The sequence below is a fragment of the Eschrichtius robustus genome, chromosome 21 (assembly GCF_028021215.1).
Source record: "Eschrichtius robustus isolate mEscRob2 chromosome 21, mEscRob2.pri, whole genome shotgun sequence".
Taxonomy (NCBI): domain Eukaryota; kingdom Metazoa; phylum Chordata; class Mammalia; order Artiodactyla; family Eschrichtiidae; genus Eschrichtius; species Eschrichtius robustus.
The window spans coordinates 14,024,370-14,049,989 of NC_090844.1; the positions used below are offsets into that span (position 1 = coordinate 14,024,370).

At 41.9% G+C, this 25,620-nt stretch overlaps 1 protein-coding gene across 7 annotated transcripts in view; it reads left to right on the plus strand.

Moving 5' to 3' along the window:
* The window catches only part of SNX25 (sorting nexin 25), a 113,065-nt gene that overhangs the window by 61,984 nt on the left and 25,461 nt on the right, over positions 1–25,620 (plus strand). For 6 of the 7 annotated variants that reach the window (XM_068532294.1, XM_068532290.1, XM_068532291.1 and 3 more), the window contains exons 6-9: positions 93–163; positions 17,619–17,800; positions 21,486–21,617; positions 23,633–23,905. In XM_068532294.1, the coding sequence (XP_068388395.1) occupies positions 93–163; positions 17,619–17,800; positions 21,486–21,617; positions 23,633–23,905 (658 nt within the window). Of the gene's footprint in view, positions 1–92; positions 164–17,618; positions 17,801–21,485; positions 21,618–23,632; positions 23,906–24,903; positions 24,981–25,620 lie in introns of those variants that run through there. The other variant, XM_068532297.1, reaches the window with a different exon arrangement.

The following is a 25,620-nucleotide window of genomic DNA, read 5'->3' on the forward strand; positions in this document are numbered from 1 at the left end:
GTTGATTAGTACAAATACACTCTAAACGTATCTCTGAAAATAGTACTTTTTTCCTATTCAATCTTTTCTTGTTTTCTCTTTTTAAAACTCAGGTATCAAATTGTAGTGGAAATAATCCAAGCAACTACAATTAGCAGCTTCCCCCAGCTGAAGAGGCACAAAGGTAAGAACCAGTTTGTTTTCTTCACGTATGCATCCTAAAGGTCCTAGGTCTGTCTCCAGCCTTCTCTGTCCTGTCAGAGCTTTGACAAGTATGAGCATACTTTTAAATATTTCAGATTTGTTTAAATAATGGTGTAACAACATAAGAGAAAGTAAGTGTAATTTCATCCTAATAAAAATCTTTGTTTGTAGTTCTGTGTTCCCTTATAAACTTTATTCAGCTGTAGTCATAATTTTTAGAATATTAAAGTCAGTGGGTACCTATTGCTTCTGTTCTGTTTTTAAACTAATCATGGTTTTATAATTTTTTCTCATATTAAAATTTAATCTTAGTATTCATTGATATTTCTATATTGGAACATAATCTTGATAGTGATTTGAATGACTTTCGTGAGTTGATGTTTCATAATTTTCTTAACCTTTTCCTTTATATTTTTATTTATTTTTATTTTTAAAAATATTTATTTATTTATTTGGCCGCGTTGGGTCTTAGTTGCGGCATGCGGGGTCTTTCGTTGCGGCACGCGGGCTTCTCTCTACTTGTGGTGCGTGGGCTCCAGAGCACGTGGGCTTAGTTGTCCCTCGGCATGTGGGATCTTAGTTCCCCGACCAGGGATTAAACCCTCATCCCCTGCATTGGAAGGCAGATTCTTAACCACTGGACCACCAGTAAAGTCCCTCTTTTAGTTAAACGTTTGTATTGTGAACATCTTTCCTCCTCTACTCTTGTAGATTTAAACATATACATATACATGTTCTATAATTTTTTCCTGTTTATTTCTCTTCAAATAAAGAGATGGTTATCCAGGCTTTGGTGCTGAGGAATAATCAAGGTCTGAAGTTGGCTCCCACCTCCCTACAGTTTGCCCGGTGCTTCATTTATGAAGTTGCAGGACGTGTTACTCTGTGGAGGGCAGAGAAGGTCAGGATTCCCAGCTGACAGGCACCAACACTACTACCTTGTAGGCTGGACTTCCCATGGAAATCTCCAGGCCCCCTCAAGTTCCTGTCTGGGAGTGGAGGGTCCCGAAAGGACAAGAAGACTTGGGCCAGAGACTCTAACCTGTGCCCAGGTTTCTAATCAGCACACAGAGGCAAAGCGGTGCTTGGGGACTTTTACTTGTCTTTCTGAGTCTCTGACAGAAGGTAGGAGCCAAGTTTTAAAAAAAAAAAAAACGAAAGAGGGTATAGACTCTGAAGAGGCACTTATTCTTAATCTCAGCCCAGTGAGGAAGATTGCGCAAATGCATTCATTTGAAAATGTTTATTGAACGCTGAGTAGGTGATTATGATTCAGCAGTGGACATGGCGAAATCTCTGCATTCACTGAGTCCCTGAACTAGGCTGGGAGGCAGTCGGACAATCAACAAATAAAATGCACAGCATTTCAGACAGCGAGACGTGCCTTGGGGAAAAACAGGTTCTCCCTTCTTGTTGAACTGTGGCGAGGTGGGGGTGATAAGGAAGGCTGGCTCAGCCGGAAGGGGAGGATTTTGCACTTGGATAGGGTGACCTGGGGAGACCTCGCCCAGGTGGGACCTGTGAGCAAAGCCTTAGGGGCCCGAGGGGGTCTGGGGAAGGACAGGTGCAAAAGTCTGAGGCAGAAGCATGCAGACTTGCTTGAGGGGTGGGTGGGGGGAGAGAAAGCCAGAGATCAGAGGTGGCAGGAGACCCTGTCCTGAAGGGCTATAGGGGCTTCAGCTTTTACTCTGAATGAGGAAGTCTTTGGAGGCTTTTGAGCAGAGGAGATGTGATCTGATTAATTCCTCCAAGAGTACAGGCTCTGCTCCTCTCCTATTCCTCATTGTTCCTGCAGAGAAGATAGCTTATATTCAGACAGTTTGACCGACATTTTAAGGAGAATACTAGAGAGGGGTTTCTTGTTGCCACCATTGTCTGGCTTTTCTCGGTGCTCCTCCCTGTTGTGTGAGTTTAGTCAGAGACACCTTTCTTATCTTGCGTTATTGTGTTAGTTTACTAAGGCTGTGTAATAGAGTGCCACAGAGTGAGTGGTTTAAATAACAGAAACATTTTCTCGTAGTTCTGGAGTCTCCAAATCTGAGATCCAGGTGTTGGCAGGGTTGGTTTCTTTTGAGGGCAGTGATGGAAGAATGTTTCAGGTCTCCCTTCTTGGCTCTTAGATGAGAGTCAAGCAGTACATCTTTGGCAGGACATCTGCAAAGACCTGTTTCCAGGTAAGGTCACATTCACAGGTACCAGGGTTTAGGACTTACACGTATCTTTTGGGGGGACACAATTCAACCCGAAACGTTATAACTGGTAAGTTCAAGGTAACATTGTAGGGACTTCCCTTGTGGGGCAGTCGTTAAGAATCCGCCTGCCAATGCAGGGGACATGGGTTCGAGCCCTGGTCCGGGAAGATCCCACATGCCGCGGAACAACTAAGCCCGTGCGCCACAACTACTGAGCCCGTGTGCCACAACCGCTGAAGCCCATGCACCTAGAGCCCGTGCTCTGCAACAAGAGAAGCCACTGCAATGAGAAGCCTGCGCACAGCAACGAAGAGTAGTCCCTGCTCGCCGCAACTAGAGAAAGTCCGTGCGCAGCAATGAAGACCCAACGCAGCCAAAAATAAATAAATAAATAAATAAATTTATTTTAAAAAAAAGATAGCATTGTAGTTCCTCTTTCGTGAAAATGCTAGAAGCATTTATTTTCAGTAAGCTCTATAACCACATTAAGATTTGCTATATTACTCTTCTTTTGGGTTAATTCTGTTACCAGTAGTTAGCTTTTCCTAAATTAGTCTCTTTTAAGTCTATGATAGGGTTTAGATTAAGAAGTAAAATCTCAGAAAAAAGTTGGGCAGCTAAAACCATATAAGCGATTTCAGCTACCGTGTGTCTTCATGTCCAGAACAAAGACAGGTTCCATGGAATCAGTATTCTAGCAAACTGTGTGGGTCTGTATAAGAATGAGGGGGAAGTATAAATGACCAAAAAAAGGTAAATTGGATTTCATCTAAAGTTAAAAACTTGTGTCTTCCGCAGGAAAGTAAAAAGACAACCCTCAGAATAGGAGAAGGTATTTGCAAATCATGTATATGATATAGCGCTTGTATCCAGAATATATAAAGAACTCATATAACTCAGTAATCAAAAGACAGTCCAGTTGGATAATGGGCAAAGGATTTGCATAGGCAGTTCTCCAGAGAAGATATACAAATGGCTAATGAGCACATGAAAACATGCCCTACGTCATTAGACATTAGGAAAATGCAAATCAAACCTAATAGGAGATACCACTTCACACCCACGAGAGTGGCTAAAATAAAAGACAGAGGGTGACACAGTGTCCAGGAATGAAGTATAGCAATCTAGGGTGTAGATAACGGTGGTGAAAAGGAAGGGATTGATAAAGAAGGTTATAAAGGAAAGACAGCCTAGTTGGTAACTAATTGGATGTGGGGAGGGATCAGATGGTGGGACATTATGGCGCTGTTCCCGCCTGCTGCCTTTACAGATGGGGACATGGCTGTCCAGAACTTACGTCTGAGGTCCCAACTCCTAGTCTGCTGCTGTTGCTGTGAGGTCCCACTGCTTCAGGTTGGTGAGATGAGGTTTGGGGGCAGAGGAAAAAGTGCGGGAGCTGCAGTTTAGGAGGCCTTGGTTCTCTTGCCAGCTTCCCAGTGAAACCTGGGCACGTCCTTCCCTTCTCTAGGGCTCAGTTTCCTCAGTCTTTAGGTTGCCTGCTCTTGGTGATCATAAAGGGTTTCTCAGTGAAGACACTCAAAGAGTCAGGGGCTGTGTAGGGGTCTGGGTCAGGGGTGAGAGAGCTCACCGGTCCTGGCATTGTGGACCTGGGACGACAGGAGGGTGGAGAAGTGCCCATCTGGCGTTTCTAAGCTGGGATTCACGCTGTGGGGAGAGAGCAACCCTGAGGAGAAGTGCTTGGAAGTGACAACATAGAGGTAATAGTTAATCGTCTCCTATTTCTGTGTATCTTTGCGCAGCCCATTGTTAGGGGAGAATAATGTGTTAAGACTCTGAAGTGACTTCCCTCATAAATAATACCATCTGCTGTCTCACTCTTGAAGTTCATGTGTAGGTGGTTTCAATTTTAAAGAATTAGGTTGTTATAATTTAAGTGCAGGTATTTTTTTTTTAATAAAAGGAAGGTCAAATTGAACATTCCCCATTGTCCTTTTTCTTTTAATAAAATGTCCAGTAACATATTATTATTGGAAACAGTTCTTATTTCTCTGTGACCTTTGAGTTTTGACTTACAGCTGTCACATAAAAAGTTAATCTCATTCTTCCTCAAAATAATCTGTAATTTATTTCCAGACAAATGTTTTTTTTGTGTGTGTGTTTTTTCCTCCCTGTAAAAGGCACTACGGAAACTTTGATTTTTTACCATTAAAAGGCTCCCCTCAAATAGAACCGTTTTGTTGTTTTCTGAGGATAGTGCGATCTAGTGAAAATATCATCGGGCGGAGAATCCGGGAAAAGCCTCAGTCTGTGTGTTAACCTCTCATCACCAGCTGCACCTGTCTGCACTGTTTCCTTAAACCTGGAAAATCGGGCTGTGCTCAGAGGGACCGTGTAATGATGCTGCCAGGTTGTGTGTGAGGTTGTAAGCAATTTCGTTTCCAATGTTGTTTCTCCTTATTTCCATGTGCTCTTGGTGAGTGGGAAACTGAAGAAGTTTAAAAGAAAGAATGACCAGATGGAAGATACTAAGAATACTTAGGATTCAAACTACAGATGGGAAATTTATTTATGAAAATAGTATATATAGGCTAAAATATAATTTTGTTGCTACATATAAATATGTTTCAGGCAGGTCTTTTTCAACTGTAATTGTTGATGATTAAGAAATGGTATGCAATTGTGAAAATATTTTGAGGATTCAGAGGAAAAAATGCCGTATAACAAGTGGGGAGAAGTTACCTGATTGTGTTTCCTCTGAAACCTTAAGGAATTAACCAGCTGACTCTGCATTGACTTTTCTCAGGATGATAGAGTAGGGTCGGGGGGACCACTTTACTTTGTATTCAGAGGAAGGTTCAAATAAGGCTTCTGAGCGCCAGCAGACTCCAGCAAATTCACACAAAACTCTGTACATGTTTCAGGTTCATAGTAGATTAGTTTGTCTTAAATGAAGAGCAAGTTCCTCTCTTTAACAATGTAGAAATTTCAGTTTGATTCTTTTCTTGATGGCTTTTTTCTTACGGTATTTTGATCTTTTTAAGAAATAAGGTATCGAATGATTTTAAAAGCCTTTACAATGCCTCAGCTAGTTTAACTGCTGATACAATTCTAGGGAAAGTAAATAATCATAAAACTAAAAAAGTTTTGAGACCATCTAACTCAGATCCTTGTCCAATGGGCAAGAAAATTAGGTATGATTAGAGAAGGAGGTTCTTAGAGCAAATTCATAGATATTAAACAATTTGAAGCACTTGGTCTCAGAAGTTTTAAGTATGCTCACAAAATTTTCTTGCCTCTGACCTTCTTTTATCATTCATTCTGGCCAAACATATTGACTGAGGCCTGAATTTTACCCGCTAATCACATCAACTTCTTGTTGGTGATGGAATTTGGGAAGTTTAGTAAGTCCGACTAGCTAGTTTCAGTGAACATTTTTCCGTCTTCATCTTTGACTGTTCGGCAGCATGTGACATTGGTGACTACTGTCTTCCGGAGCTTTCACCTGCCCTGGCTGACACTCTGTCATTCTAGTGGTTTGTTTGTTTTTCTGCTTGCTTATTCGTCTCTATTCAGCTTTTAGATGTTGGAGTTCCTCAGGATTTGTTTCTAACTCTCATTATTTTATACCTGTGCTGTCCAGTATAGTAACCATTAGCATATGTGGCTATTTAAATTAACTGAAAATAAATAAAAATGTAGAATTTTGTTTCTCAGTCACACCAGTTATGTTTCAAGCGTTCAGTAACCACGTGTGGCTACCGTATTGGATAGCGTGGAACATTTCCTTCATCACCAACGTTTCCTTGGGTAGCACTGCTCTGTGTTCTTTGTCTGGTTAGTCTTTCCTTTATATGCTGATGACTTTCCAAATTTCTATCTACAGAACCTCTATTCTCTGCTTTTCTACTTACCTACTGTTTACTGAACATTTTTTAAAAATTATTTATTTATTTATTTATTTATTTATTTATTTATTTATTTATTTATTTATTGGCTGTGTTGGGTCTTCGTTTCTTTTTTTTTTTTTTTTTTTTTTTTCCAGGTTCTTATTAGGCATCAATTTTATACACATCAGTGTATACATGTCACTCCCAATCGGGTCTTCGTTTCTGTGCGAGGGCTTCCTCTAGTTGCGGCAAACGGGGGCCACTCTTCATCGTGGTGCGCGGGCCTCTCACTATCGCGGCCTCTCTTGTTGCGGAGCACAGGCTCCAGATGCGCAGGCTCAGTAGTTGTGGCGCACAGGCTTAGTTGCTCCGCGGCATGTGGGATCCTCCCAGACCAGGGCTCGAACCCGTGTCTCCTGCATTGGCAGGCAGATTCTCAACCACTGCGCCACCAGGGAAGCCCCTGAACATTTTTATTTGGATATCAAAAGACACCTCCAAATGAAAATGTCCAAATCTGGTCCCACATAACTGGTCATCTTCTGTAGTTTCTTGTCTCTGTGAATGGCATCGCCATCCATCCGAGTAAGTCAGGAAACTAGGAGTCCTCCTTGTTCATTCCTTCTCCATCATGCACTATATCTAGTCCATTGTCGTCCCACAGACTGACCTCCTAAATATATCTCAACTCGGCTCTTTCTCTGCACCACCATTTTCCACCACGTGTCTCCCTCGGACTAAGGCAGTAGCTTCCTAATTGGTTTCCTTGTATCCACTCCTGCCCCTATTCAATTTATTCTTCATACTGAAGCCAGAGTGATTTTTAAAAAATACAGATCTTATTCATGCCACCCCCATGCTTGCCTTTCATTGTCTTCGCATTGTTCTTAGAATAACAACCCTTCGATGTGAAACCTGCAAGGTCCTGCTTGCTCTGGGCCCGTCTCTATCTTCAGCCTCATCTCCTGCGAGTCCGCCGCCTCCCTCTGAACTCCAGCCACACTCACTTTTCTATTTCCTCAGCTCACCCCAATTCCTCCCGCCTCATATTCTTTGCACATTCTGTTTCTCCTTCTTGGAATGCTGCCCTACACTCAGTATCGCTCTGCCTAGATAACTCCTACTTATCCTTTATATTTTATCTCGAGTTTCTCTGCTTTGTTCACAACACCTCCCCCCCCCCCCGCCTCCCCGCTGATCCTGGGTAGATGAGAGACCACCTGAGTTCACAGGACCCTTCACGTCAGTAGAGAAAGGACTCTGAAGGATATCTTAACCACCAGAAGTAGGTCTTCAGTCACTCAGCAAACGTCTTTCGAGTGCCGTTGTGTATGAGGCACAGCTGTGCGGTGCATGGACCTGTCCCCGACCTTCGGGAGGTCATAGCCCAGTGAGGAGACAGGCGGATACACAAACAAAATCACAGTACAACTTGATGAATTCAGTGAGTGTTGCAGGTTCAGGATTGAGTAGTGGCACAGATGTGTGGAGTGTCAGCTCTACCTGGGCCAGAGCTCAAGAAAGGCGCTCTCTTAAGGGTAGCAGCATTGAATCAGAAAGATTGAGTGGCTCTCATCCCCTTTGGGCTTGTCGGGGGCTGCGGCTGGATGCTGCCATGTGTGCGTTTGTATGTGGGTTATGTCAGCTGAGACACTGCGCAGGTGCTTGGGATGTAATGGAGAGATGAGCCTTGATGGGAAGACAGGGGCCGATCCTAAAGGGACTTGTGAGCTGTCCTGAGAAGTTTGGGCTTAATCCTGGAGACCAGTTGTTCTCAAACTACAGTGTGTGTCAGAATCACCTGGAGGGCTTGTTAAGATGCAGGTTTCTGGGCCCCAAAGTCTGTGATTCTGTGGCTCTGAGTGGGCCCTGAAAGTCTGCATTCCTCACAGGTTCCCCAGAGATGTTGGTGTTGCTTTTCCAGTAACCACAGCGTGAGAACCGCTACTGTAGAGCCAGTGATCTGTTCGCGTTTGCATTTTAGTGCCCAACTCTAGCTTTGTATTTACAATTAGAACAGCCCAGGTAGTTGAGAAGTGGTCTAGTAAAATTAGCTGGCTGCTAGGGTCTCAGTAATCGTGTTCCCCCAGAATCCTTTCTTTGAAATCCTAACATCCGAACTTGATGGTGTTAGGAGGTGAGGCCTTTGGGAGGTGCTTAAGTCGTGACAGTGGAGCCCTCATGAATGGACTTGGTGACTTATAAAAGAGGCTGCAGAGAGATCCCCAGCCTCTCCCATCGTGTGAGGACGCAGCAAGAAGGTGGCAGTCTGCCACCGACAGGAGGGCCTTCACCAGACCTCAGCTGTGGTGGCACCCTGATCCTGGATTCCCAGTCTCCAGACTGTGAGAAGTACACTTCTGTTCTTCATAGCCAGCCGCTCTGTGGTTATTTGGTCGTAGTCGCCCGAACTAAGATACTGGCCGAGTGTAGGAATTCTAGTAGTAATGGAACATACGCTCCATTTTCCCTGCAGTTGGATGTGAATGAGCCCAGTATTTCAGCTCCCTTTAAAGCTTTCCCCCACCCCACTGCTGTTCTGGATCCTGAAATGTTATCAAGAATAGTTAAAATGATAACTAATTAAGAACCTGCTGTACAGCACAGGGAACTCTACTCAGTACTCTGTAATGGCCTATATGGGAAAAGAACCAAAAAAAAAAAAATAAAGCGTGGATATATGTATACGTATGACTGATTCACTTTGCTGTATACCTGAAACTAACACACAACGTTATAAATCAACTATACTCCAATAAAAATTAAAAAACAAAACAAAACACACAAGCTGTTTCCCCAGTAGGAAATAAAGGATCCTCTGTGGACAAACAGACCCTGCAAATTAACATGACTTCTGACATACAGAAACATTAAATGAATTGTTAAAGAAAAAAAAAGAACAAAGTGATTCAAGAGTAGTATTTATTCAGCTGACTGCAGAGAGGGACATAATGTTGATTTGAGTCTGCTAGAAACTGCCGTATATAAATACTGCACTCTTGGGGGTGACGTGCTCATAGTATAGATTGGGAGGTGTTGGCAACATTGTGTATCTTGTTTAGAGTGTAAGTAAAGAGTTTTGGAACTGAATGTGTCAAGCAGAAGTGTAGAAGAACTTCAGACTATATTGAGTATGTACATACAGTTACTTGTTGATAAGAACCATAATGATTTCCATTAGGAATTTTTTTTTTTTTAACTTTGTTCTCATAGAATTGTTTTTTTAAATTAATTAATTAATTTATTTTTGGCTGTGTTGGGTCTTCGTTTCTGTGCGAGGGCTTTCTCCAGTTGCGGCGAGCGGGGGCCACTCTTCATCGCGGTGCGCGGGCCTCTCACTGTCGCGGCCTCTCCCGTTGAGGAGCACGGGCTCCAGACGCGCAGGCTCAGTAGCTGTGGCTCACGGGCTTAGTTGCTCCGCGGCATGTGGGATCCTCCCAGACCAGGGCTCGAACCTGTGTCCCCTGCATTGGCAGGCGGATTCTCAACCACTGCGCCACCAGGGCAGCCCCAGGAATTATTTTTTTAAATAATATTTCTCATCTGATTTGGGATGTAAAGGTGTTCCTGCCTGAAAGAAGGAGCTACTCTGTAGACTCTAGCAGACTTCTCAGAGTCCTTTCTAATGCTCTGTGATCTAACTTCCTAGCATTGCAGTAATTTGACACAGTTTCTAATTTATGAATGACCTAAACTTACAAAACACCCCAGGCCATTGCTGCAGGGCGCTTGCCAGGGTTTCCGTCTGCCCAGCCCTGATGCTCTGAGTGCGGCAGCTTCCAGAGCCTGCGGTTCCTTCCCCAACATCCAACACAGCCCCATCCCTTACCTGCCTTGAGGGACCGAGGGCTCAGGGCACTTCCATTACACTCTCTACAGAGAGTGTAATTTTATATAGTTACATATAAAATTGCATATATATAATTTTATATCCAACTCTGCTCCCACCTCTCTTCCCCCAGAAAACTTTAGTCATCTTCCATTCTAAGACCTGCATTTATATGAATAAAGTTCAGGTCCAGAGATGTTACACAGGTACCTGGTTAGTCACACGCTGATCTGGAACTTGAACCCACATCTCCTGGACTTTAGTCCTGGACTCTTCCCACCGCACTGCTCACTCAACGCAGGCAGATGCTATGCGAGTCATGCTCAAAACTTAGAAATCGTGTGCGTCAGAACTGCGTTCTAAGTGTCTACTATCAAGTCACAGTTCTAATGTGGGAGAAGGGTTCTCCCGGCAATTTGATGTGTGGATTTAACTGAAAGGACACTATTATTTAGAAAATCTATTGAAAGCATGCTGGAGGGCCTTAAACCAAAGGAAGCACTGGAAGTTTCAGCCCTTGAGATGTTGAAAGGAAGGAGATAAAAGGTGCGCTGTAGGCACCCTGCCTCGGCCTTGCCTGGCCCGTGAGGCCGCTGTATTCTCCTCCACTATAACGTGAGAGGCTCCACCATCAGCTCCTGCTGTAAGATCTTTGCTTATTCCTTAAATATACTTTCTACTAAAGTGGAGTGACACACTCCAGACTTTGAAATTTCAGGTGTTTGGTGTGATAAGAGAATCCCACTTGTAAAAAAGAGAACATTCCGGCCTCAAGTTGAAAAGTAAGGTAAATATTGTTTTAGTTCCTGGGCAGCTTTTGAGGTGATTTTCAGATAACTTTGAAGAAGTTTGTGACGATCACTAACTACTGAGAATTGCCATCAGCTTCGCATTAAGAAGGAAGCACCATTTCTCGTTTGGAAACTGGACTAGTCCCTGAGTAAATCCATACCTGTTTCTTTAACCCTCTTCTCTGGGGGTGTTTATTGAAACTTGTATTTCAATGTACAAGAAAGATTCAAAGACCTGTTAGCCTGTCGGTGACGCTTTCTAGCGAGGAACCCCCTAATCCCTTCCCTTGATTGCGTGGGGTGTGTGAGGAGACCTGCGCATCGTGGGGAACAGAACCCAGTGCTGGGGAGTCAGGGGGTAGTGTAGCCTTGCCGTCTGCACTCTCGCAGGAGCTGTGCCTCTGTATTAATACTTCTCAGTGGGGTGGGAGGACAGGGGCATTTGACAAGGTCTGGAGACATTTTTGGCTGTCACACGGGGGAAAGGGATGCCACTGGCATCTAGTGGCAGAGGCCAGAGGTGCTGCTAAACCTCCCACGATACTCAGGACAGCCCCACAGCAAAGCTTTATCCGCCCAGAACGTCACTGGTGCCCAGGCTGAGAGGTCCTGCTGTGTGTCGTCCGTGGAATTCCTCAGTCAGCCTGCCGAGGCTGTAGCGGTTAGGCTATGCCTTGGAATTTGGTAGCGCACTGTGAGAAAAGAAATACTCTGATACTTTTGAGTACTTGAAAAATACAGCGGTGCCATTTGAATCCAGCTATACGTGTGCTACTTCTGGGGCCCTTGGTTTGCACTGTAAGTTAACTTTACCCTCCTTTGCCACATTGGAAATAGTATCTAACAGTTGTCCCCTGGTGTTTTTGTTTTACTGCAAGTCGCTTTACTCACTTAAGGAAGAACTATATCATGGGCAGAAGGCTTACAGCAAAAAAGCAGTTCTGTGATGTTGTTCATAGGTCCACTGACATAGCCTTATAGGGTTCGCCTAAGGTCTAATCCAAATGTCTTTTTCCGCAAATGACCCCGTTTCCTTTTGCTCTGACCTCAGTAGAATCTAGACTCTCTAGGAAGGAAAACAGTAGACATTTATAATTAATTGTTTTAGAAGATTATATCACTCGTGTGTTCTTCTCGGCACCCATGTAAAGAGCCACTGCCACCCAGTGTGTCACCTGCCACTGTTTGTGGTCTCGGCCTTCTTTTTTAATCTGGATTAAACATTGTGTGGTTAACCGGTTTTTAACAGTGTGCAGCATTACCTAGGTCTCTGCAGAGAGACAGCTGCAGGAGTCTCGCTTGAGCTGGGCGGTGCATCTTCCACCCTCTTGCCTGCGCTTCTCTTGGCGTGAAGATTTCTTGCATGGACGGCTTCTCAGGTCACAAAGAAGCATATTCGTCTGCATCACTGGATTTACTGGGATTTTTGCACGGCAGTCACGTGCGCTGCAGGAGTGCCCTGTTAGTCATTTAGCCCTGAACATGGCATTCGTTTTCCGAGGCAAAAATAAACAGAATTGTCTAAGCAACAAGCTTCTGTAGCGTTTGTTAGCAACAAGCTTTGTCATCAGACAATGGCTTTGTCTTGCCCTTAACAAGCAGAATGCATCCACGTGAGCAGGGGACATTCAGGCAGGACTCCAGAATGTTTTCTCAGCTCTGCAGCTGGGTTTTAGGGGAAGGTTTATTCTCTTTCTTCCTTCCCTTTGGAATTTGCCTCAGTTTTTGTCCTTTTAGAAAGACTTTTAAGCCTTCTCAGGAGAAGAACTTAACACACATTGTTAAATGTGTGTCAGTTTCTTTCTCTATATCTTTCTTTTTATTAGTCTGTTTTAACCCAAAATTAAAATTGCAGTCTAGGTTTATTCTATAAAAGGCAGCTTTTTGTCCCCCAGTTTTAAAGTAGCTTAAATGTCACGTACAAAATTTAGAGTTTAAGGATACATGTTTAGAATGTTTAAATGTAACCAATGCAAAATAGTTTAAGGATGTATGCTTTAAATCTATTTAAAATAACTGTAATCAATGCAGAATAGCGGAATATAACTGTAGGAGTTTAAGCTCCTTAGAATCTAAGTATAATGGAAATAACATGAGCTTTGGAGGTAGAAAAATAAATGAAAACTTTTCTGAAAAATTCACTATTCCCAGCATGTCTTTCTTTAGGTACACACACCAATAGTTTTAGTTTGCAATAGGCTAATTTGGGGACAGACTACGTTTACTTTTGTCTTCCCACCAAGGGGGCTCTGAAATATGCTTTTTTCCTCTCGAGATGAGTGCTGAGTTAAGTTCTTTGGTCAGGGCCTCTCTGTCAGCCAAGAATAGGATATGCTGAGAAACCATCATTGAAGTCAAATGAAAATGTCTCCTCAGCACATGTATGAAAAACATCCTGTAATACCTGACAGACCCTCTTGAGCGAGGCTGACTGTTGACTTGAAGTCTGCCTGTGACGGTTGGTGATAAATATCAGAAGAAGCTGCTCTGAAAGACACAGTGTTTTGTGGTCCTTGCCTGAGTTTTTGCAGTTGATTGTTCAGCCTGCCCAGGCGCTATCATAAGCATCTGCACGATTGACTCTGTGACACGAGGGCGGTGACGACCACCCTAGGGAATTGGAGGTCTCCCTAGGTGTGTAAAACCTCACTTAGACTCCGTGTCCAGGGGCACCGAGAAACACAACACCAACCTTCTTTTATCGTCGCCACTTCCAGTCTAAGTCAGGTGTGTTCTGACTCACCTCCAGAGCTGTGCTCTGACCTGCCCAGGAAGGTTTATACCCATCCAGAGGTCGCCTCGGCCCTGGACACCACCTGAAACAATCCCCGCCATGTTTCTGAAGTGAGCTTGCTCTTCCACTTTCCACAGTGGCTTTCACACTTTGCCCACTTTCCTCAGGCCTCTGTCCCCTCCCCCTTTTTACGCACCTCCCTCTGAGCAGATAACCTCCCTCCCCACTTCCAGAAAACAGAAACCCTAGGAAGGGAACTGCTCCAGCTCCCGGCCACCAGTTCCCAATTTGCTTGTGCCTGCATCCATCGCTGTGCCTTCCGTGTTACCACAGTGGAGGAGGTGGCCTTTCCCAAAGCCAGTGGTACTGGGTACCACTCCCCATCTGTCACCTTTTTCTCTTTTAACTGGTTCCTGCTCATCAACATTAAAACCAGCTCATTTCTTGCCCATTTAAAAAAAAAAAAAAGAAAAGAAAAGAAAACTGCCTTCCCTCAACCCAGCCCTTCCCTGCCTTCAGGTGTGTATGCAAAGCCAGTCTGTTGTCCACAAGGAAATGCTCAGTGCTTATCGTTTTTAAAAATTAATTTCGTGTGAGTCTTTTGCTTTTTATAAGTTATATAATGTCAGCTTAAGGAAACAAACCATTATAAATGTTTTTGAGGTGATTTTCTTTTTTTAAAAATAAATTTATTTATTTGTTTTTGGCTGCGTTGGGTCCTCGTTGCTGTGCGCCGGCCTTCTCTATTTGCGGCGAGCGGGGGCTACTCTTCGTTGCGGTGCGCGGGCTTCTCATTGCCGTGGTTTCTTGTGTTGCGGAGCACGGGCTGTAGGTGTGCGGGCTTCAGTAGTTGTGGCTCGCGGGCTCTAGGGCGCAGGCTCAGTAGTTGTGGCGCATGGGCTTAGTTGCTCCGTGGCATGTGGGATCTTCCCGGACCAGGGCTCGAACCCTTGACCCCTGCTTTGGCAGGCGGATTCTTAACCACGATGCCACCAGGGAAGCCCATTGTAAATGTTTTTAAATTAAATTTTAAAAAAGTCTCGCTAAGACCATGTAGCTCGTGGTGGCAGAGCCCGATTTCTAGTCTGATTCCAGACTCTACTGACAACTATCTACTGCATTTGATGTGGAGGTCCACTAGTGATCTTGGCCACAGCAGATTTGATGGAGGGGAGGGCTTGACACCATAACAGAGTAAGTTGAAGAATGGGAGGTGAGGAGACTCACCCTGGCTCTCTCCTTCACAGCCAGAGTTCTAGAAAGAGCACAATACCTGATCCACAGCAAGCACTCAGCAAAATGTTAGCTATGTTGTGTTGACCTCTCGGTAACCTTTGACACAGATCGTACATCCATTCAGCACATTTTATGAGTCCCTCATGTGTTGCCAGGCACTCTCGTAGGTGCTGATGGTACAGCAGTGTGTGAACAAACAAAATGCTACCTTTATGAGGACATACAGGATAACTAAGTGGAATGTGCAGTATGGCAGTCGTGCTGTAGAGCAGGGGTCCCCCAACCCCGTCAGGAACCGGGTTGCACATCAGGAGGTGAGCGGCGGGTGGGCGGGCGAGCGGGGAAGCTTCATCAGCCGCTCCCCATTACTTGCATCACCGCCTGAACCATCACCCCCCCCCCCACCCCCTGTCTGCGGAAAAACTGTCTTCCACGAAACCGGCCTCTGGAGCCAAAAAGGTTGGGGACCGCTGCGCTAGAGAAGGAAAGACGGGCGAAGACTGGTGTTTTAGGGTGGAGGTTGCAGGTAGAAAGAGAGTGGCCGGGGAGGTCTTCCCTGAACCCTGAACTAGGGACCTGAAGGGGGCGGGGAACTGAGCCAGGCAGATTCCTGGGGGATGAAGGGGCCAGGCTGAGAGGATGGCTAGTAAAGCCCCGAGCAGGGAGCTACCCAGTGTGTCCAAGAAGCTGGTCACCGTAGACCACGTAGTGTGTGACTCCATTCATACAAAGTGTCCAGGATGGGCAGTCCAGAGACAGCCCTATAACATAGTGATTCACTATTTTTATAGATTATACCCCATATAAAGTTGTTATAAGATATTGGCTATATTTCTTGTGCTGTATGTTATATCCTTGTAACTTATTTTTATTTTATACCTGGTAGTTTGTACCTCTTAATCCCCTTCACCTATGTTGGCCCTCCCCATTCTCCTCTTCCCTCTGGTAACCACTAGTTTATTTGTATCTGTGAGTCTGTTTCTGTTTTGTTACATTCATTCGTTTGTTTTAGTTTTTTTAGATTCCACATATAAGTGAAAACATATAGTATTTGTCTTTTTCTGTCTGACTTATTTCACTAAATATAATAGCCCCCAGGTCCATCCATGTTGCAAATGGCAAAATTTCATTCTTTTTATGGCTGAGTAATATTCCATTATATATATTGGGTGGGTCAAAAAGTGCCTTTGGTTTTTTAAGTAAAAATAAAAGACACATTTTTCATTTTCACCAAGAACTTTACTGAACAATGTATTCATCCTTTTGTTCCACACCTTCTGCCATTTTTCAGGCAACTTCATAGTTCCACCTTCCCAAAACTTATTTTTTGAGCAAAGAACTGTTCCAGGTGCCTTTTACAGTCTTCCAGGGAATTGACATTTTTTCCATTAAGAGAAGTTTGTAAAGACTGAAATAAATGGAAATCTGAAGTTGCAATGTCTGGTGAATACGGTGGATGAATCAGAACTTCCCAGCCAAGCTGTAACAGTTTTTGCCTGGTCATCAAAGAAACATGCAGTCTTGTGTTATCCTGATGGAAGATTATGCGTTTTCTCTTGACTAATTCTGGACGCTTTTTGTCGAGTGCTACTTTCAGTTGGTCTAATCAGGAGTAGTGCTTGTTGGAATTAATCGTTTGGTTTTCCGGAAGGAGCTCATGATAGAGGACTCCCTTCCAATCCCACCATATACACAACAGCATCTTCTTTGGATGAAGACCAGCCTTTAGTGTGGTTGGTGGTGGTTCATTTCACCTGCCCCACGATCTCTTCCGTTCCACATTATTGTACAGTATCCACTTTTCATCGCCCGTCACAATTTGTTTTAAAAATGGGACGTTTTCATTACGTTTCAGTAGAGAATCGCATGTGGAAATATGGTCAAGAAGGTTTTTTTTTGCTGAACTTACGTGGAACCCAAACATCAAAGCGATTAACATAAAACCAAGCTGGTGCGAATGATTTTCAGTGCTTGGTTTGGATATTTTGAGTATGTCGGCAACCTCCCGCGTGGTATAACGTTGACTGTTCTCAATTATTGTTTCGATTTGATCGCTGTCAACGTCAACTGGTCTACCCGCCCGTGGAGCATCGTCCAGCGAGAAATCTCCAGCACGAAACTTCGCAAACCGCTTTTCACACATTCAATCAGTCACAGCATCTTCTCCATACACGGCACAAAATTTTTTTTTGCATTTCAGTTGCGTTTTTACCTTTCTTGAAATGACAAAGAATAATATGCCAAAAATGTTGCTTTTTCTTCCATCTTCAATATTAAAACGGCTACACAAAAATTCACCAATCTTGATAAGTCTTTTTTTAAATGCACGCTGATGTGACAGCTGTCACATACAATCTAATGAAATTGTTTCAAATGAAGATAAAGACAACTAAGTGCTACTAGAGCCATCTTACGGAAAAAAACGAACAAACCTTTTGGCCCACCCAATGTATATGTATATCACATCTTCTTTATCTGTTCATCTGTTGATGGTCACTTAGGTTGCTTCTGTATCTTGGCTATTGTAAGTAATGCTGCTGTGAACATTGGGGTGCATATATCTTTTTGAATTAGTGTTTTCATTTTCTTTGGATACATACTCAGGAGTGGAATTGCTGGATCATATGGTTGTTCTATTTTTAATTTTTTGAGGAACCTTCACATTGTTTTCCATAGTGGCTGTCCTCTAGTACCCACTGCTGCTCAGAATGTACCACATCAGACATTAATTTGGCCCACAGTCGCTGGGTTCCCTCTTTTGTACCTTGTCCTCTGAATGTGTACTATGCATCTATCTCATTCAAGGTAAAGAAACTGCTGCCATGAAGGCTGATCTCCTGAGGGCCAGGAACATGAAAAGGTACATTAACCAACTGACTGTGGCAAAGAAGCAGTGTGAGAAGAGGATCAGAATCCTGGGAGGCCCTGCCTACGACCAGCAAGAGGATGGGGCTTTGGATGAGGGGGAAGGACCTCAAAGCCAGAAGGTAGAACTTTGTAGTTTCTTGTTTTGCCATTTCATGTTTGTTACGAACACTGGTTTAATCACATAGACAGTCTTTTCACTTCTTGGTATTTAACCTAAGACATATATTCCAGAACATAGACTCACATGTTTACTTTTATGAGTCAAGTAGCTGTATTTCTTGGTGTGGGGTGCGTGTGTGTGCACATGCCTGTGTGTGTTTTACTGTCCCCCTTTTGCCTTCCCACAATCCCAGAGGAGCATATTTATATTTTCAAGGGCTTAGTCAGGTTACTCACTACGAATTGGATAGAAATTACCACCAGTGAAGTAGAAGGTCTTATTATAGGTTATTTTACTTAGCTCTCTCCACAGTGCTGTGAATATGTACTCCATGTCCCCATTTTACAGGTGAAGAAACAGTTGGTTGAAGTAAGTTACCTAATAAGGGCCCATGGATAGGAAGAGGCAGACTAGATAAAAACCCAGATCTAGTTGATTCACAAATCTGAGTGTAGCCCAGGCCTCTGCACTTGAATGTGACAAGATTCCCTGTCTTTGTTTCTCCCAGAATTCTTGTAGAGCTCTCAGTCCATCTTTCCTTCTTGACTTCCACACTGTTTTTAGTTTGCTAAATTTTTTGGCCTGAATACAAATCAGGTAATTTCTTAAAGAGAGTAAGTATTTTACTATAGTTAAGAAGCTGTGCTACTGAGTCAGAAAGCCTGGCTTTTAATCCCAGGTCTGCTGGGGATTGACTTTGGGCAAGTTAGTTAACCTCTCTGTACTCTATTTGTAAAGTAGGGTTAACTGTACATACCCTACAGGGCATGATAATCATTAAATTAAATAATGCACATGAAATGGTAAGTATGGTACTTGGTGTATAATGAGCACTTAATAAACATTTGTTATTACTGGCAGTAATTATTCGGGGGTATGTTTAGTGATGTTATAAATGTAAGAGGAATCCAATTGTGATCTCTCCTTTTGGGATAAAACATGAGTCCCAAGATTCTAATTCTCCACGTTCTCATTAGTACGCCGTAGATAGTCTCATGAATGTATCATAGATATTCGGCAGCTATCTTGGGCCTGGGTCCCTCTTGGTAACATGTTGGGTGTTTTAAGAGCACATTTACTTACTCTTCTAGGCCTTGTGGTACTTTTGAGTGCTTAGGGGATATATTTCCTAGAGAAAAATTAACCTGCTGGTCAAGGGGTAATACACACAAAACATAAAACTAGGTTAATAGAGTACGCATCATGAAACCAGATCCAATGGGTTTGGGAGATAGTGAAAAAGGAGTAGATAAAAATCCCTGAAGGGGAATAAAGAACAATCTGCCTTCATAGGCTACCTTCCAGCCTGAAATACTTCACGGCCTTCGGCATATGAGACATCCACCAGGACAATTTTTTGTCGTCTGCCCAGAGATTATTGATTGTGGCATCAGCCCTCCCAGAATTACCAGAAGTCTTAGGACAGAAGGAAACGTGCTGATCCAACAGAAGGAAATTAATGCAAGAGCACAGTGTTTGCTATATGGAAGCCCTTAGTAAATGTTAATTGGTATTACATTGTCTCTCTCTCTATATATATATATATTTTTTTAAATCATATATTTAGCAGTAGTGTCAACTTGGACCTACCCAGTCTTTTCTTCCCACTTCCACACAACAGTCTCAGAATTACTGAGATTAGTTCATCTCAAGTTAACACAATGAGATTGAGTTCATCTCACGTTAACACATTTGCCTCAGAAGTGTGCAGTCTCCTTATCCTGGTCACCCAGACCCACGCCGTTAGTGTAGGTGTGAATCAGTGAAAGGCTCATGCAGGCTTCAAGAGAAAATAGAAAACAAATGGAGTAGAGAACTTGGTTAATTCACCAGCTAAGATATGAGATATATCAGATGTTTAGTTAGACTTGCGATATATTTGCTGTCATTTATTTGTATATATTTGCACTTCTAGAACTAAACATAAGAGTGTTCATAAGACACAATAAAAGAATCTAAAAGTGGCTAATATTTTAGAACATGTTTTGGACTTGATTTTGCAAATACGTGGATTTGTATCTAACTTGAAATTCATTTCAATCCATGAAATTATACTGGGAAGACTTCCTTAGAATTGTTTAGTGTCTTTCCTGCTCAGCTCCTCCCCGTGTTAAAAATGGATTGCTATCTGAGTGATCTGTCATTCCTCGCCAGAGTTGATATGGGAGCCTTCAGACTTCTTTGGAGCCTGTACAGTTAGGGTTTGTACTTAAAAATGCTTCACTGGTAGGTTTACATAAAGTGAGGATAACATGCTACGGTCTCCCAAAGTTAGTAAACTAAATCCTAAATATTAATGGTCTGTAGCAAGGGATCACTTTTGATTACTTAGTTATCAAAAGTTGTTAGAAAAATGCCTGCCCCTTTCTGCCCACAAAACAGATTGAGGATTTACTGTCAGTGGCAGAAAGAGTTGAACATGCGTTGATCATATGCACTTGATTTTAGAAAGATCTTAACTGGTAATATTTCTGAAATTTTTCCAATCGCCACAATATTAATTTTAAAAATCTTAAATGTAAGTTTTCTTTTCGTTGAAGTATACATAGACATCATTTTTATTACTAATTAATAACTAAGGGTATAGGAGTTAAATTCCTTCTAAATTAATTTGAGGCATTTCTCCTAGTTGAGTCATGAATTATTATGAAGCTCACCTGCTTTCTCATATTATAGCAGTCCATACTCAAGATTGATCTCACTGTGTCTTCAGATAGTGGTTTTTCTTTTCTGTAAGCATTCAAAATAGTAAACAAAGGAGTAATTTTGATACATCTCTACAATACTTTTATGGGCCAATTAAAATGATGCATACAAAAGATTTTTTTAAATGAATGTGATATTATAAACAAAAAGACAAGGTATGAAATCATTTGTAGATTTCCTCAGCCATATGAAAATAGGATGGAAAACAAAAATGCCAAATTATTAGGCTCCAGCTTCCTGGTCTTTTATACATTTCTCTTCACTTTTTCTATTATTGGCACGATTGCTTTTAGCAATACATCCCGTAAGGCAGGGATTTTTGTCTGTTTCATTTCCTAGAAATGTGCCTGATACAGAGTAGATGCCAAATAAATCTTTTGCTGAATGAGTGAATGATTAATAGAAAATTGGTATTTATTGAATATGTGCATTTTGAATATTCAATAAACCTTTTTAATTTAAAATTTAGGAAGGTGAGAGAAGTACTGTATTACATTGACTATGAACTTAGAAAATGAGACATTTTTTTCCTGAATGTAGAAGTTAATCCATTGGAAGTTAAAGCAAACTGATATTTAAAGTTTGATTTTTGGGGCTTCCCTGGTGGCGCAGTGGTTGAGAATCTGCCTGCTAATGCAGGGGACACGAGTTCGAGCCCTGGTCTGGGAAGATCCCACATGCCGCGGAGCAACTAGGCCCGTGAGCCACAACTACTGAGCCTGCGCGTCTGGAGCCTGTGCTCCGCAACAAGAGAGGCCACGATAGTTAGAGGCCCGCGCACCGCGATGAAGAGTGGCCCCCGCTTGCCGCAACTAGAGAAAGCCCTCGCACAGAAGCGAAGACCCAACACAGCCAAAAATAAATAAATAAATAAATGAGTTTGTTAAAAAAAAAAAAAAATTGATTTTTAAAAACTTTCTCTTAAATTCCCTTCATAGATTCTTCATTTCGAAGATATCTTGGCCAGTACTTCCTACCGAGAGCACTTTCGAACGTACATGGAAAGGATGGACAAGAGAGCTCTGATGAGCTTTTGGGAGTCTGTGGAATATTTAAAGAATGCTAACAAGGTAGGATATATAGGCCCGAAGGAATATTCATCACTAGCTGATGAAAACTTGTATGTTAGGCAGTATGTCTGTGTTTCTCAATAAAGCTGTAAGATAAGATACATTAAAGGAATACTTTAAACCAAATACATTATTGGCATTATGTTCTAGCCCATAATGGCAAATAGAATTAGATTTCATTTTTACAAAAAGTGCTTTTGAATGTGTAGTCAAGGAAAAAGGATTTACAAATATCGCCAATTATTGAATTTAGTTTCAGGTAGTTATTTTTTAACCCATTATAAAAAAGGCATATACTTTACCCACATGGCTGTTGTAATAAATTTGGTCTTATCACCTATACTTCAATCTCATAACCTTGTTATTTTTAATATCATAATGTGCACATTTTACACAACTGTCCTCCTTTTATTTAATTTAAAATATGATTGTGTTAAGGAAGACAAAAAATAATTTTTGGTTACAGATGCCTATTACAGCGCAAAGCCCAACAATAAGCATTGTGTTTTGCACTTGGCAAGTTCTCAATATATATTTAAGAATTAAATTGAAGAATGTGAAACATATATGTGTGTATATATATGTCTAAAAACATATATAACAATATGTACAAATATATAATACATGCATTTTGAGAGGCTTATTTATTTTTAACATTTTTATTGGAGTGTAATTGCTTTACAATGGTGTGTTAGTTTCTGCTTTAAAACAAAGTGAATCAGCTATACATGTGCATATATCCCCATATCTCCTCCCTCTTGCGTCTCCCTATCCCACCCCTCTAGGTGGACACAAAGCACCGAGCTGATCTCCCTGTGCTATGCGGCTGCTTCCCACTAGCTATCTATTTTACATTTGGTAGTGTATATATGTCCGTGTCACTCTTGAGAGGCTTATTAAAGTAAGCATAAACAGCACTATGTACATTAAATTACTCATTTGCACTTCATATGAATGTTGCTAGGGCTGAATACCAACTTAAAATACATCATAAATTACAAACTACTTTGGTTAAGGAACTAAATCCAGTCTCATAGTATTTTTAAATCTTCTTAGGAATGTCTTTCATTGTTAATTTATAAGCCACAAATTACCTCATTTCACTCAATATTATATTTGCCAACTTTATTACATATTTTATTTACCAGACTTGACTACAAACTTGATTTTTGGCTGCTCTCAGAGGAATATTGAAAAGAGCAATCTAAAAAATTTTCCTAAACTACTGAAGACAAGTTGAAAAATGTCAATGCAATAAGAGGATATAGCTTCCTCAAATAGCTATATTTTGACCTAGCAACACTGATTTGGATGTAAAACTTCTGGATTGCTTGTTATATTCATAATATTCGTTAAGTTGTTTGTCTATATTTTTTGCTACCGTCAAAGACTTTTCATAACATTTCTAGAGTTAGTAAGTTGTCTGTAGCGGAAATGTAAAGGTTATGTTAATCAGATGTTTGCACTTCCTGATTAGGCTTAGTACACTTAGGCGGAGACCTTGTTTAAGACCAAGCTGTGTAATACAAGCTTGATTACAATGTAGGAAGTCATCATTCTGAAGAATATTTCTCTTGCTTTCTTTAATTACACAATTATTATATTGACTTTCTTCTGGAGTGAGAAGTTGGCATTTCTAATTATTTATACTAGATGAAGAAGTCATACTGAATTTAGCTGATAAATTGTATTGCTGTGGAACTGAGATTTATGAGAAGGAATCCACTGCAAGAAGAGAACTGTTCTCATTCTTATTTTTTTCCTTCCAGCATTAAAAAGAAATTACATTCGTTAACTGTTCAACGTAAAGTGTTCCTTTTAAGGAACCAGTTGTTTTTTCGGGGTCTGACACTCACCCCTTGGCCCTGAATGTGCCCACAAAAGCCTTTGCGCACTCATCCCACATTCTACATGTCTCCCTTCCACCTTTAAAATGCAGAGAATTCAGAAGAAAATAGTTTTTCTCAGAGATGGTATTTCTTACTTTCTCCTTCTTCATCTTCCTGTCTTTTCAGAACGAAATTCCACAATTAGTTGGTGAAATTTACCAGAATTTCTTCGTGGAGAGCAAAGAAATATCTGTGGAAAAATCACTTTACAAAGAAATCCAGCAGTGTCTTGTAGGAAATAAAGGAATTGAAGTGTTCTGCAAAATCCAGGGAGACGTTTATGAGACGCTGAAGGATAGGTATTACCCTTCATTTATTGTCAGCGACCTGTATGAGAAATTGATGATAAAAGAGGAAGAAAAACATGTCTCCCAGTTGATTTCCAACAAGGATGAAATGGTGAGTCACGTTTAACTTTCTGCTCCCTTTTGAGTGGATAGGCTTTGACTATGATTATGTGGGTGCAGATTGTGTGAGCCAGATTTGGTGTGCACCTTTATCTTTTGGCATACAGCACCTTTTTTTTTTTTTTAACATCTTTATTGGAGTATAATTGCTGTACAATGTTGTGTTAGTTCCTGCTGTATAACAAAGTGAATCAGCTATACATATACATATATCCCCATATCTCCTCCCTCTTGCACCTGCCTCCCACCCTCCCTATCCCACCCCTCTAGGTGGTCACAGAACACCGAGCTGATCTCCCTGTGCTATGTGGCTGCTTCCCGCTAGCTATCTATTTTACGTTTGGTAGTGTATATATGTCCATGCCACTCTCTCACTTTGTCCCAGCTCACCCTTCCCCCTCCCCGTGTCCTCAAGTCCATTCTCTGTGTCTTAGCATACAGCACGTTAAGTGGAACTTTAAGTTGAATTTCCTTGTTGCTTCTCGTCCTCACTTCTGTCTTTGTCCTTCTGACCAGCTGGGTACCACCACCTGGTGCTGAGTCAGAGACCGCCCCCTGCTCTGTCTGCCTGAGGCACAGCTGGGTTTGACTCCTGACAAGTGAGGGCAGAAAATCTGTGGGGTGGGACATTTGTGACCAAGTAAGAGAGTCATTATTAGCACAACAGTCCAGCTGGAGAACAGACAGAAAGGATGGGGAAGAAATGAGGAGAGGGAGAGAATGCAGGAAGAGCCTGCAGGAAATATTTTGGAGTTTAAAAAAAATCAGATGAAACTAAGATGTTTTGAAAGAAACCTTGTCCAGCCATACCTGAAGTCTAATTTTCTTATAGTGTCCTGGATCATTTTGGATAGCCCCAGTTGCCATCTCCCTTTTACTACTAATGTCCTATATGAGTTTGAAGGTTTTGAAGGTACAAAGGAAAAGTGTTTTAGAATCACCTTCCATAGAAAGATTGTAATTTATCTTGGATTCTTTCTTTCTGTCCAGTTCACTGTATCTCAAGCCCTGAGGAATCAGGTACTTGTTCATGAACCATCATGAAGCAGATGTCTCTGAACTGTTGGTAAATTCATTCATTCAGACTTTTGAAAAAAAGTTTTGTTACTTAGTTCTTTACATTTTCAGCGTATAAAACCACTGAACTAATTGGTCCAAAACTCGTTACTCATTGCATTTTATTTTTAGGATAGCACAGCTAAAACAAACCAATCTCTCTACCTCAGAAATTAAAATGGTTAGTATTCAAATGTTGTGAAAAGTTTGTCCAAATTATAATACCCAGCAGATAAATTGAATAAGGATTTGAACTGACAGTTAATATGAAAGGTAATAAGTAGTAAACAAACATGAAAAAACGTGCAGCTTCGCCTAGGATTCAAAGAAGGGTGGTGTGTATCACGGATCGTTTTCTTTCCTCCCCCCCCCCTCCCCCTCCCCCTCCCCCTCCCACCTTTGGTCCAACGTCTCAACCTGGTTTTTATTTTTTTAATTAATTAATTAATTAATTTATTTATTTATTTTTGGCTGCCTTGGGTCTTCGTTGCTGCGCGCAGGCTTTCTCTAGTTGCAGTGAGCGGGGGCTACTCTTCACTGCGGTGCACGGGCTTCTCATTGCGGTGGCTTCTCTTGTTGCGAAGCACGGGCTCTAGGCACACAGGCTTCAGTAGTTGTGGTGCACGGGCTCAGTACTTGTGGCTCGCGGCC